Below are 15,377 nucleotides of genomic sequence, written 5' to 3'. Positions count from 1 at the left end.
TGACCTGCAACAAATTTTGTGACTTATTCACACAATTTTGGTCCTGTTTTCTGTCATTTCTGGGAAATGTTGTTGAAATGTTTCATTTCCTGAATACTTGTGATTTTTTTTTATGCAATGATTTATGGTGGTAATGTTTTTATTATGTAAAGGAAAACAAGTTGAGCCTTATAGTTCAGAAAGGGATGACCCAAATGCAGGACAGCAGGCAGGTGGATTAAAAAAAACAAGCTTTAAAGTAGCTGAAACCAAGAACAAACAATTACAAGCAACAAAACTTAGGGTGGTGGTGCAGGCAAAACGAAGTACAAAAGAAAGAAGCACCAAAACTAAACTGAGAACAAACCAGGATGGCACGAACCAGAGAATTAGTCACAAACACAGATGAACTGACACTGAAAGAAGGAAAGCACACAGACTAAATACACAATGAGATAATTAACTAATGGAACACAAGTGAGGTGGAAAACAGGCGGAAAAAACACAAAGACATGACATGAGGAGACTGACTTTCAAAATTAAACTGCTACATAACTACAGTGCCTTGCAAAAGTATTCATCCCCCTTGGCATTCTTCTGTTTTGTTGCGTTACAACCAGGGGGGTATTCCATCAAGCAGGCTAAAGGCAAGTCCAGGCTTAAATGGCCAAGTCTGGCTAATGTGAGCCAGAGTTCTGTTCCATCAAAGTGGCTAAGATTAGCCTCACATCGGTAACCATGGAAACCATGGTTCTGGCTAAGCCTGATACATCGAGCTAAACTCCGATTTCCATTCCATCAAAATGAGCCACAACTCCGTTCCATCAAGGTGGTTAACCTGAATCTCAGCCTAGTAACCATGGTAATTTATGCTGCCGGGCAGTCCTGGTCTGTAACAGGATTAAGATGAGGATTAGCTCCATCTATGATCAAAAAATGTTCAGTAGACAAGAACAGACACCTAAAAGACAGTTCTGCCAGTGCTTTTACACACTCACAACTGTCATGTAATGATAAAATAATAGGTAGATCATAAAATATATAACATAATTAATCAAAAATTTAACTATTAAAATGTAATGAAAATAAGATAATTAAAAAAAAACACAACAGTAAAGCCAAAATCAATTTCATAAAACAAAACTATAATAAAATGAAACTGAGGCATTAAAAAAAAGATTGTACATGAATATGTGATTGCCCTCCCATCCCCACCCCACTGTGTTTCCAATTGGCTAGCAAATTCACAGCCAATTAAGGTCAACTGACAACAGCCAGAGAAGGAGAGGGACACACCCAGAGAGAGACACAGAGACAGAGCAAGAGAGAGTAAATTAGGAAATAATGGCGTGCCCCTTCATTGAGGATCCTGTTGATGAGGAGGCCCACATTGTTCAGTGGGCCTTCCAACCACCACCAGCCCCAAGGGTCTTCCAGGACAGGACCAACCCATTGATACAGATGGACTCCTATCTGTGGGAGAGGTACTGGTTCAGCAGGCAAAGCATAGTGTATCTATGCAGTTTGCTGGAACCACACAATATAAAGGTCACAGGCTGCAGCCAGTCTCTGACCACTGTGCAGTCAGTCTGTATTGCACTGAGGTTCTTTGCTAGCGGTACATTCCTGTATAGTGTTGGTGATGCTGAGAGGCTAAGTAAGGCAACTGTTTGCAGAGAGGTAAAAAGAGTGCATTTTCTATTCATTTTGATTATTTATAGCATCACCATACATCATGCATAGGGTTTGATTTGTTCACATTAACATATGGTTATCGTTTATATTTATGAATTAACCATGACACAAAGCAACCACATTAAAATGGGACACACACCATTGTGGTTATAGCACATCCCATACATTTAAGGGGATTTTCCTTATTTTGATATAATCAGGGATAGAGCTTACAACTGACTCCCAAATGATGAGAAATAGATAATTGATTCACCATCACCTGCATTCACTTCATAGTTTTCCTTATCTCCACTGAATTGATGGATTTGCTAAATGTCATTTTCTACAATCAATAGATAAATGTCATGTGACTATTTCCTACTGTATAAACTGATCATTTCGGAAATGTCATAATCTACAATCAATTATGTGATAAATGCGATGATTGACATGAAATAGTTTGATTAAATGCATCATCTGAAATGTACATAGGAATCAGTAGATAAATGTGATAAATAGTCTATCACTAATATTAATTTACACATTTAGTGAATTTCATTAGGCATACTTGAATTGTTAGATTTAATAGGTGTTCTTATCTACATATATTTTGTCCCTTTGATGAGGGATTTATAGAACATGATAATATGCTGAAATGCTGAATTTTCTTTGTCACTGGCGCATTAAGCCTGTTGGCAATATTCCGCCACGCCACCTGCCTTGCTTTATTAATTGCTGCAGTATTGCATTTTTCTTAATTATGTCATAGTTCTCATACACTTCCATAAGGAGCGTTTGCTCCGCCACAGAAAAAGCCTCCGCTCACTCCTTTCCTTTGCTTTTTGACATTTTGCAACATTTTCGGCACTCCACTAGTTTGGGCTTTTTATTTTCCCTGGGAGCGTGCATGAATTGAGGCTTAACAGGTGAAGCTTGAATTAGCGTCAGTTGGAGCCAGCTGATTTCACTTGATGGAACGGGCTGGCGCTAGATTGGGAGTTGGCATTTAGTCAAACTTCAAGATTACACCTTAGTCTGGATATTCTTAGCTACATTGATGGAATACCCCCCTGAAGTTTAGAATTTATATTTGTTAATTTTTTTGTTTGTTTGTTTTTGTTTTTGTTTTGTTTTTTGTAATGGGCCTACACAAAATAGTCAAATTTAGTGAAGGGAAATTAATTCTGAAAAATTAACTGAAAAACAAAAAATGAAACTATAATGCGGTGTGTGCATATGTATTCACCCCCTTTGCTAAGAAGCCCCTAAATAAGACCTGTTGCTACAGATTACTTTAAAGGCGTTGTACGTAAGAATGTGGCCAAAACGGTTACTGCACTCAAATTCAAAATATAGCCGCGAGTCGTGTCCGCCCCCCCTCCCCTACAGATTTGAGGTTGCTGGACAGCGGCACGCTGAAGACTGATTTGTTTGCCCACGGGTGGCTGCCGTGGCAGGGCCGCGTCGCTGCCAGCAGAACATTCAAGCAAGTCTGGCTTCTCTGCTGCGAACGCTGCTGCCGGGATACAGCTGAGGAGGAGCCGGCTGCTATTGCTATGTACCGGGACACTGCTAATGCTGCTTGCCGTGCTGCTGTAGCTCAGTCGTAACTGATGCTGAGACTCTACTGACTGTGTGACTGGTAGACGGCGGTGGGTGGCGCAACAGGCCAAAACACAAATTCAAAACATAAACATGATTTGCGGACCGTAAAAATGTTTTTTAAATGCGAATATTCTGGCTGTACTATTGTTGTCGGTGAGATCAGTATGTTATATGAACATTATTCCTTAGTCTCTGTGACATATTAGGAGGATTTTACAACTATTTGCTTTAGATTTCTCACATATAGCTCCTTTAAATAGTCACATAAAGTCCACCTGTGTTTAATCTCAGTATATATACACCTGTTTGGAAAGGTCAGGGACAAAGTTCTGGAGAAGTTCAAATCAGAGAAGGGTTCTAAAAAATATCTGAAACTTTGAACATCCCACAAAATCCCTACAAAATATGGCAAAAACTATGGTACCACAGCTAACCTGCCAAGAGAGGTCACCCACCAAAACTGAAGGACCAGGCAAGGAGGACAGTAATCAGAGAGACAACAAAGAGACAAAGATAACTCTGGAGCTGGAAAATTCCACAGCAGAGACTGGAGTATCTGCCCAAATGACCACTTTGAGCCATACACAACAACGTGATAAACCTTTTCAAAGGGAGATATGTTGCACTGCATAAAGGCAAATGGTGGTCACACCAGATACTGACGAACAGATCATGCTGTTTAATGAGCATCATGATATACCACACCTGTCAGATCGAAAGATTATCTTGGAAAAGAAGAGGTGCTCACTAACAGATTTAAACAAATTTCTGACCAGAATAAAAAAGTCCTAGATCTTTAATTTGTGAAACCTGTAAAAATGAGAGCAACAGCAAAAGTGTTGTTTTTTAATTTTTGTTCAGTGTCCATCAGAACAGCATTCTAAGAACTACGATCATTCCTAGTTCATGTGGATTTATGACTAAGTTCCTTCACTTTAACTTTATTTTCTTGACTTTCCCATTCTGTTGACCAGCTTTCACGTAATGCAGTCATTAGTCGCTTTGCTTTAGAAAGACGTTATTTAGTGTCTTACTTAATGTTAAGACATTCTCTCTTTATTTTTGTCACAGTATGTGCTGCTCCGAGGACACATTGCTGACACCTGTATTATTTGCTATTTGTTTTAGGTCTGCTAATACCACCACTGACTCATTCGTGCACATGAATGAAAATGAAAGCATTAATATGAATCAGACATAAAATGCCTGAAGTGCAGTAGTCAGGAGAGCTGTTGAACGTACATGAGGTATGAGTTAACCTGAAACTACAAGTGTTGGATTTAATGACATTGTGAGTTATCATTATTTCTCAATCACATGGGAGTTTTTGATGTGATTAAAAGGCAACAAGCTGCCCTTAGCCCCCATGTAGGTCTCTATAATATCAAGTGTTCATTGGCTCTGTGCACCAAAATGCACACAGACAGTCACAGGAGGGTATGCAGGACAAAGTGGTGAGGGAGATCTCCCATTCCCACAGGAGACACTTGATCAGACAGACAAGTGACTTTCTTGGCTACACTTCTCTACCTTCCTCTGCGCCACCATCTGAGCAGGCCAATCACAACGGAATGATTCCGTCACACCTAAACCCTGACTGAGAGCTTTCCATTTGATGTCATTCCATTGAATACATATGAAAAGATGCCCATAGTTCTTCCTGAAAACATAACACATTGTACACATACCAATATGTCCAAACATAAACTATACAGACACAGACAGTGGTACTAGCAGAGAGAGTTTATTTTATGGCAGAGGGAAAAGCTATTGATCAGGTGATCTCTAGTGATCTTCACAAGCAGAGAAAGGAGTGTAAAGTGACAGTGAGGTTGGTCCTCTGTTTCACGGCTGAAGATATAAGGCTAAACGTCATGTGAAAAATGTTGTAGCAGCTTAAGATAGTAAAGAAACAAATGTTTCCTTATAGCAGGACTCCTCAGAGGAGGAGGGTATGTCTAAAGTTATTTTCTGTCGACGATGATGATGATGATACTTTTATTGCCAGATTGAGTCTGAAATGTTTTTTGCCTCACAGCAGCTGCATTTGCAACATCAAAAGGAAAAACATTTAAGATAGAAAAAAGAGACATACATTTAACAACATTCAAGACCCCTCAGACCCATCTGGGCTCAGCTTCATAGTAAATATTGTTTAGTTTGTTTTTTTGATCCAAAATTGTTGCACAACTAAAAATAAATACAACCTCACATTTTGTCAATCATGTTTCTGAAACTTTAAAACCGAAAGTCCCCCAATTTTGCAACTTTGCAAACACAGTGTGAAACAATGCACTGATCACAAAGAATATAGTGATGTTGCACATCAAATTAAACAGCAGAACCTGGGCTACAAGGTTGCAAAAACCCTTTTTACATGCCCCAAACACAGCTCAAACAACAACTAAATAAGCAGCAACAAATCCAACTCCATACAGCACCGATATCCCTACCCACTTGGTATATTTCGGGCTCTAACTCGACCACATGTTATCAAAACACACGCCGTTCATCTCAAATGAAAGCTGAGACTCTGCTGTTTCCACACATATGCGCCAAAGCATGCTACACCAAAGCTTCAGAGAGATAGAGGCCAAAGAACAACAACAGCAGAAATCGTTTCACCGAGCTATAGTTGTAATATTTCTCTTACCTTGTTGTTTTTGCTGTGAAAAGCTCATTCTGCTGTTAAATTACACTTCATTCCCATTTGCCGACATGTTGTCCGTCATTTAAATGAATCCGGGCAAAAAATGACGGCCTTCAGGTTCCGGGGATAAGCATAACAATGACCACTCACAGCAGCCAACATCTCCCCCACAATGCGTTCTGATTGGCTTACAGTGCTGTCAATCTCATTTTGGTGGGTATAGCGTCATTCTATTGGCTCTAACAAATCAAACGAGGTGTCAATCACTCAAATCGGCCAAGCCGTCACAGAGATACGGACCTTCAAAGCACAGAAGAGAAAATCAGTTTCACATGTAGTAGGTGTGTATTGGTCAGTTTGGGTGGGAAATAGATGAAAAAAAACGAAATGGACAGTTGTATGTGTATATCCTAAACATCAGTAGGGATGTACAGAAACAAAAAATGAAAGATATAGGATTGTATTTGACAAAAATCACATGCAAACATGGTGCAATTTTGGAGAGCTCACCTGGATTTTCTGTACTAAAACCTCTCTAATATTGTTCTGCTTCACTTTATCAGAATCAACCTTTGCAGAGTTAATGTTCACATATTGTACTATGACTTGATAGAGGTTTAGAGCTGCAGCTGCATCATTCCAAAGGGATACTCATCCTGAAAATGCTTTTTTTTTTTAAATTTTTTTTTTTAGGCGAACCTCAAAAATTTTTATTTTTATTTTATACTGATATTTACACATCTTAACAAATCTCACAAGTGTTCCCTTTACTATGACACCAAAAGTATTCAAATAGACCTTGTGGTTGCAAAGATATTTAATTTCATTATGGGTATGCAATTTTTGAGCAGAGGCCTATAAAATAGGCTTAGGGTTTATAAGGTTTTAACAGGTTAATCCGTAATTGAAATTTTCAGAACACGTTTGATTTTCTTTGTTTTTTGCGTTTGTCAGAATCCTACAGAGAGCTGTCTGACCAAGAATCAGTGAAGAAATTGTGGCGGTGAGACACAGCTCCAACAAGACAGAGAACCAGGTGGCACAGAATCATTTCATAACTCAGATACCTTGATTTCAACAGGTCAGATAGTAATATTCAGGTGGATTATGATGATGAGGAGGAGGAGGGCACACAGAATGTGAAGCCATAAAGGGAGGACAGCTCTGTTCCTTCATGCAGCTGCGGTGCCAAATGCAAGACAGGGAGGGTGTGGTGACAGCCAGATAGGTAACTCCAGTTAAGAAAGGCAAAGGAGGAAATGTGTCTTTTCATTTTGTCTTTTGCAAATTTTAACGAATAGAACAATAAAACACATCTGAATCAGTGTGCCACCCTTCTGTGCGTAACAATTCTTTTCGGATGAAGGATTAAAAAAACGCATCTACAGAAGGATGTTTCATACAGATGCAGCAAGTTAGACATTTAAACGTTTGAAACAAGACAGAGTGCACACAGAGTACACTGAGATGCAGTGCATAGCCAAGCAGTGATCGTGATGAAAGATTACAATGAGTTGTGTTTGCAAGTGGTGGGTGAGAGGATACTGTCCCAAGTAATGTCTAAATATCTGATATCATTAGTCACACCTACACTCTCTCCATGGTGGTGATTGGCCTGGGTTTCTGGTCAGATGCTGATGAATAGCTGTTTGGTTTTTGAAACGTTGATCTGGAGGAAGTTATTAGGCCCGTTTCCACTGAAGAAGTTCCTGGTACTATTTGGGGGGCAAGAACTACTACAGGAACGTCCTCTCGCTCGGCCCTCTCAACCGCCGTGTCTCCTCTGAGAGAGCGGAGTACGAGGAAGGTTCCTGTAAAGTTACGGGCTCTGGATGTTACGTAATCGTTGCGCGACCATTTTGACCGGGGAGACGTAGGGGCACCGTTAGCCGATAGCGGTGTCTGTAATAGCTCACTAAATGGCCCGTGAAAAAAATATTTTTTCCAGCGGATGTCTTAGTTACAACATGATTGAGCTAACTGGAGTAGTTTCATGTCGTATCCGACAACGGGAGGCTTTTAACAGATGACGTCCTGATGTTAGCTTTGCTGCTGCTGTTAGCTGATGCTTTCTAGACATCGTGACTTCCCAAAACTGAATAAATACCACACATATCAACACAAAACTGCTTTGCTAGCTCAATCATGTTGTAACTAAGATATCCGCTGGAAAAAATATTTTTTTCACGGGCCATTTAGTGAGTTTTTTTTAGATGGCGGCGGAAGCTATATGAACGAGCTAACCCTCGTCTGCTCAGTTTTAAAAATGCCAGCTATTTTGTTGCTTTTTGTTGTCGTCACATCCCTCCTTGAGTATATCCAGTCAGCACCAAGTAATCCCCAAGCCCCAGCCAGGAGTCTTTCGGGGCCGTTCTGAGTACCTACCCCGAGGCAGGGACTTGTTTAGCCCCCGTAAAAGTTCCAGAACTCTGTCCTTTGGGGGTGGTACCTGCGGTGGAGACACACACCAACGGCCCCGGCCCCGTAAAATTACCCCGAAGTTCCTGCGGTGGAAACGGGCCTATTGAGCTACCTGAGGGGAGGGGTCATTGTTTCTCCAGAGCTTATTTTTCTAAGATATATTGGATTGTCTTCCTAAAGCCTGGACGCTAAGCTCTGTAATGCCGTTCTGCTGTATTTAAAAAACTGGAACATTTTGTATATGCCTTATTTAAAAGACAAAAGTGGAACAGTCCATGTCAGTTTTTTGTGTGGGTTGTTAGGAGAATGAAGTAAGTGGGTATGGGACAGACAGTGTGAGAAGTAACATTGATTTAATTTCAGATTTACATAAACCTAATGCACAAAATAAAATGGTGATGGGGAATCAAGGGCCATGCACCGTTTGGCTGTGTGTTGTATCCCCATCTCTGATTTGCTGCACTTTTTAATGTCTAACCAGACCAGTTCCCTTTCCCAGAGCCTCACCTTACCACATATTAATGAGGGCCTTGACATATCTGCTAGTCCAAACAGTGTTCTGCATTGTTTTAAAGTGTGGGTTGTCCTGTTTGATCCAGATTCTGTAGTAAAATGGTGATGGGCGTTTTGCTTACTGTAGTCATCCTTGTTGTGATGTGATGTCACATCTGCTTGACCAATTACAATCAACAATACTACTGGTAACCTCTAAAAGAAACATGGAAATTGCATTTCGTAAGTCATACTGAGCTGGACCTCATTCTCAAAGCAGCAGAGGGGGAACAAAAGCAGAAACTTTTCCCCTTCATTACGTTCCCACAGTGGAAATGGCCTGTAAGTGTGCCTGGGCTGGGTCTGGATTGGTGTTGTGGGAATTGTACTTAATATTGGGCTGGACAAATAAAGTTAACTTTAGCCAGTGTTGTGAGGGCAAGTATGTAGAGCTGAAACAACTTTTGGACTTACTGATTAGCTGATGGACAGAAAAATAAGTGGCAACTATTAACAGAATGGATGAACTGTTTACTGTTACAGATAATGTGAGAATTTGTGTTTAAGTGTTTAAGGAACAATCCATCCAAAGCTCAGAAGCCTCTGTCAAGCAGCACATTCACACCATTCTCTCTGTACACTTCATACCTACATAGCACACTTGGATACTTATTTACTTACTTGCAGATACACACACAGAAGAACACTGTCCCTCAATACTCATACAGCTCCAGGACTACAGCACAGATTGTGATGGGTAATTACACGTACATTTGACACGTGTGTGCACTAGAGTCCTGCACAGCTCCTCTGGCCAACTGGTACCCGTCTGGTGCTTCAGCAAACCCCTGGGCCAACAAAGCCCGAAAGGCCTCCTTTTGTAGCCTGATGGCCTCTTTCATTACTGGTGTCTACCAGCAGGTTCTTAGGTTGCTACCATGGCAGGCGCTAATGACCTTTGCACCACAATCTTTAGGATCTGCCTCCATTTGAACATGGCCTATTCAGATTGCGTGTCCCCGGCCTCCTCTGGGATACATGAAAAATTCTTCTAGAGTTGGGAGTTGAAGACCTCACTTACAGGCCTAGCCAAATGTTCCCAGTTCACCCTCACTACACATTTGGGTTTACCAGGTCAGTCACACAACTTCCCCCACCAACTGATCCAACTCACCACCAGGTGGTGATCAGTTGACAGCTCTACTCTTCTCTTCACTTGAGTGGCTGCAAATCTGATGATATAACCCCAAATTTTGGCCTTGGATGTTCTGTTACTGTATAATATGAATCACTCTATGCTTAAACATGGTTTTTGTTATGGCCAATCCATGACTAGCACAGAATCCAATAACAAAACAAAACAAAGATCCAGATCAGGCAGGTCATTCCTCCCAGTCACCTCACTCTAGGTTTCTCACCCATTGCTCACATGAGCATTGAAGTCCCTCAACAGAACTATAGGCTCCCCGATGGGTACCCTTTCCAGGACACCCCCCAGAGACTCCAAGAAGGCTTGGTGTGCTGAACTGTTTGGTGCATTAAGCATTAACAGTCAGAGACCTCCTCACAGTGACTTGCAATTGCATTTAAGTGATCCCCTAGTTCCTTGGGAAGAACACCAACATAGTGTCACTGAGCTGAAGGCTCATGAGTACTCCCACACAAACCCAGCACCTCTCACCGTGGACAACTCTAAAAAGGGCGCAGGTCCAGCAAGATATTCAAGCAAGAAAAAGGCCAGGAGAATCATTAAGGATCCCAACCCCCCAGGTAAAAGTCTTTTCACCCTGCAGAGCTGGGAGGAAGTTACTGGATACGTCAGGCCAGCACTGAGAGGCTTAGGAAGAGCTTCTACCTTTAGGTCACAAGGATATTAAATGAAGACATGGTCTAATACTGCCCTCCTTTCAATCATATGTTTATTACTATTCCTATAATATTTAAAGTGCTTTTAATGCACAAATTGAAGAAACTGGTGGCATTACATTCCACTGTAATTGTACCTTATATGATTACATAGGCCCGTTTCCACTGAAGAAGTTCCTGGTACTATTTGGGGGGCAGGAACTTTACAGGAACGTCCTCTCACTCGGCCCTGTCAACCGCCGTGTCTCCTCTGAGAGAGCGGAGTAGGAGGAAGGTTCCTGTAAAGTTACCGGGCTCTGGATGTAACGTAATCGTTGCGCGACCATTTTGACCGGGGCGATGTGGCAAAAAAAAATGCCAGCTATTTTGTCACTTTCTGTTGACGTCACATCCCGCCTTGAGTATTTCCAGTCAGCACCAAGTAAACCCCAAGCCCCACCCAGTTGTTTTTTGGGGCTGTTCCGAGTACCTACTCCGAGGCAGGGACTTGTTTAGCCCCTGTAAAAATTCTGGAACTCTGTCCTTCGGGGGTGGTTCCTGCGGTGGAAACACGCACCAACGGCCCTGGCCCCGTAAAATTACGACGAAGTTCCTGCGGTGGAAACGGGCCTCATGTGACAACTAAAATTGATTGATCGACCGACCGACCGATCGATCGATCGATCGATCGATTGATTGATCCAGCTAGATCAGTTAAAGTCCACCCCTATTCCTGCCTTTATTTGCAAATTTATCTGGCAAAAATCACTGAAGAGAGAGTACAAATTTATGGTGGAAGGCATCCTGTTAATTAAAACACATGAATTCTCAGGATTCTCTTCTGCAGGAGGGATACAGTTTTCCTGTCTGCTTCTGGAAGCATTTATTTGCCCCTTTATGTTCCTTGGAGATTCAGTTTGTGTTTAACCCCTCTGAAGCAGCTCTGAAGTGAAACGGCTGCCTCAGCACAATTCTATCCCACCCCACCCCCTATCCCCGACCCTCCCATGTACCAGTCTGTGGGACAGAAATTGACTGCCTTACATCTTGCCAGAAGCATGAAGGAATTAACTGATTGAAAAGTAACTCTGCCAAGATCAGCATCGAAGGGAAAGGGGCTTATTCAGAGTCATGGACTGAGAGTTATTAAGGAGCAACCAGGAAATATGAGGAAACATCAGTGCATACTGTTTGTCTGGTACATGTCCATTTCTATCCTTAGTTATACACACAGACTGTCTTAATGTTGTGGAAAAATCCCAGCAGACCAATTTCTGGTGTTTGGACAGCTGTGTATAGATCAGATCTGTGTTTCAGGATCAGGTTTTTGCTTACAGTGTAACTCCAACTCCACTCCCCTGCTCCTGATGAGCCTCGCTGAGTTGTGTGCTGTCAGTAGAGCACTACAGACAGTTCTCGCACACCATTCCTATATGTCTGCGTATGATCCAGAAAGCTTGTGCGGAGTCCCTGACAGACAGACAGACAGACAGACAGACAGACAGACAGACACTGTCCAGACCCTCCAGCCTTCTACTCAGATGTAATACTATTTTCACAACTGTGCTCAGAACTTAATGTCATTAACACTTCATTTTCTGCATTCTGATGAATTTTTCTGGATCAAGTTATGGCAAAAATTTATGAAAAGGAAAAAAAAATTGTCTCAACATTTCTCATTTAATGTAATCACTGGTGAGTTACGCAGCCACACGTAGGCATGATTTAATCCTCCGTCCTCTTTTGTGCCTTTGGTTTGAGAAGGTTGCCTCTTTAAATGTGTATGTGGCACATGTTCTCGTCCATGATACATTAATTTATTTTAATAATTAACCTAAGCATATAAGTGTTTCGGCAAAATTTCTGCTCATGTTCAAAACTTTCTGCACATTGAAAGCATATCCCACATATCTTTGTTCTCTGACATTTTGACAATAAAGTCATAATGTTATGAGAAAACAAGTCATAATTTACAAGGTTAGAGTGGATATTTTAATACTCAGTCATGTCTTCTGCTGCGTTTACTCCAGTCCTCCCCCCAGGACTCCTCCTGCAACAGCGGCCAGCTCTCTTGCTCTATCTGTCCAAAAACAACATGTCAACATCACGGCTTTTTCTTTCTGTTTCATGGCAGACTGGAACCATTGCTGTTGAGGATGCATACTATTTACTGGAGGCATTATTATGTCCAGGAGTTATGTACTAGTAGTTTTTTTAAAAAAATAAATCCAGTACTGTTATGTTATTATTGGGTGGAGGAGGGAGGCAATGCACTTGTGCTACTATAAATATTGAGGGGGATGTGTATGTGTGTGTGTGTGTGTGTGTGTCCACCCCTCAAAGCAAAGCCGGATTGATGCCAGCTCCTCTCACTTCCTATGAAATTGATAACACCTTGACAAAATGCGCGCGCACGCACGCACGCACACACACACACACACACACACACACACACACACACACACACACACACTCTGCACCTTTCTGTATGTAAACAAATCCACATGACGCTGTTGCTGTGTTTCAGAAAATGCTTGAAGCCTCGGAGCTCGTTAAGAACACCCAGTGAAGAGGAGAGGCGGACCTACAGGCAATGATGGACCGCCAGCAGCCGCTTCACACTGTTGTTTATGCAAACACGTATTCACATGTATGTATTCAGACCAAACCACTTGGGACTTTTTGTGGTTGACCTTTACACAGGGGTGTGCTGCTCACCTGCAATATCTTCTCAGCATTACTAAATGGGCTGTTAACAGTGGTTTACTACTATTTCAGATACACAGCTGTGTACCAGCCAATCACGCTGGTCTCTACAGATGTACTGTAATGAGGTTTTATGTTGGGGTGGTGGATACATGAGATAAATGGTGTTTTAAAAAGATGTTAAAATCACAGAAGAATGCTGTATTATGACGTACTATACTGTACCAAAGCCTCCATCTAAATGGATGACTGATGCTGACTGTATTTCGCTATTAAAGCTGCTTGTGATTAGAAATCATTTTGAGTTCTACACTCCAAGTAACTGAACACCTAATTGTGAAAAGTGGTATCAAATACTGGACTTTGAAGCCAACTATCTGCATTTATGTGTCTGAATTCCACTCTTCAAAATTTTCATGACGTAATTTAAGCAGTGCAAAATTCAGTTATCCAATGGAAATAAAAAGCTATATTCATGTCACTAAGACTTTGTTGTTCATTTTCTAGTATATACATTTCATTCCATTTTTTTAAATAATTACTAAAATCAAAGTTCAAGATTAAAAATTTAAACTTTAACACTGGGGCTACCAAGAAAATGCTATCAAGCATGAAACTGTCCTATCAGGTTACAGTCTGTTAATCATGTAATTCAGAAAGATGTTGGACAGCGGAGTTTTTTATCTGGATTTGTGTAGCCAAGTGCTTGACATAGCAAAACTTGAAATTTCCTTTTGGGAATTAAAAGCACATAAATTCAGATACGATGTTTCTCAAAATAAAATGTTTAACACCATAAATGCGGTATTTGATTTTAACATTAATCACAATTAGGTATTCAGTGGCTTACAAGACTTAAGAAAAAAGGAGTGTCTGTTTTGTTTGTTTTAGACAAGAGTTAATGACAAATGCTGAGCATGTGATGTGACTAGAGTGTAATTAGTCAGTAATAATATCAGTCTGTTTCTTCCAGTGTACATGAATATGACTTAAGTCAACCATCCCTGGTGCCTTGAACTGTAATGCCTATCTGAATATGCTTTACACACAGTCCTCTGGTATTTACAAGACCTAATGTATTAAAATTGTTGTGAAGAATAAAGAACATTGAAACCTTACAGGCTAAAGTTCTAAAGAAGGAACTAAAATGTGTGTCGAGCTGTACTGTGTGTTTACAGTGTTACTGGAGTTTAGCACTAGAGGTCTGAAACATTGGAAAAAGGAATTGCAATTGTATACCCCATTTATAGACTTCTGGCCCTCAAAGCGCTTCTGCACTACATGCCACATTCACCCATTCACACACACATTCACAGTGAATAATGTAGTAATTTAAACGTCATAAAAGTTGATCATGTAATAATCAGCTGTAAGAGAACCATTGGTGCAGAACATAGTAACGGTTTTGTGTATAATGTAATGTTACATTATGAGAAAATTATTAAATTGTAAACCAAGCAAAAAAAAAAAGTTTGTTAATGTAAGAAATTCAGCACATGGTGTGATAATTTCAAAAAAGTACTTGCCTTGTCTTCTCAAAGCATATAAAACCAACATGTTCTTATCGCAACTTGTCAAATACCAACCCCTGGTCACTGGCCCTACACATTGAAACATGACGCACTAGGTACCCTCCTGCGTGAGTTTTAGACTTTTAAGGATGGTATTTCAATTTATACTTGTCCCACGGGTTGTGTCTTTTCAAAACATAACTCTGTTTTCCCAGTTTCTGCTCATCAATCTTACAACGTTGGTAAAACACTTTGTTTTTTGGGTTTACTTCCTCAGGTTTAGGCAACAAGAGTCCATGGTTAGGTTGAGGCAATGAAAGCATATGATAAGATTTAGTTTTTCAGTACTATTGTTATTGATGTAATGTAATGCAGTGTTCCCCCTACCATTATATTAGGGGGGCGCCCTGCCCCCCTTGAAGATCAAGTTAATTTTATTTAATGTTATTTTTTCTGTAGCGCTAGATCACAACAGAAGTCATTCCAGAAAGCAG

The 15,377-nt window shown here is 40.8% G+C and overlaps 1 protein-coding gene across 3 annotated transcripts in view; it reads left to right on the top strand.

The window, feature by feature from the left end:
* ano10a (anoctamin 10a) overlaps positions 1-14,842 on the top strand; it is a 101,583-nt gene extending 86,741 nt beyond the window's left edge. For all 3 annotated transcript variants that reach the window (XM_033638263.2, XM_033638262.2, XM_033638264.2), the window contains one exon: positions 13,194-14,842. In XM_033638263.2, coding sequence (XP_033494154.1) covers positions 13,194-13,235 — 42 coding nt within the window. In that variant the 3' untranslated portion in view covers positions 13,236-14,842. The remainder of the gene's footprint in view (positions 1-13,193) is intronic.
* Positions 14,843-15,377: the final 535 nt, after the last annotated feature.

This window comes from Epinephelus lanceolatus, chromosome 10, assembly GCF_041903045.1.
Source record: "Epinephelus lanceolatus isolate andai-2023 chromosome 10, ASM4190304v1, whole genome shotgun sequence".
Classification (NCBI taxonomy): domain Eukaryota; kingdom Metazoa; phylum Chordata; class Actinopteri; order Perciformes; family Serranidae; genus Epinephelus; species Epinephelus lanceolatus.
This window is presented reverse-complemented; position numbering and strand designations above follow the sequence as displayed.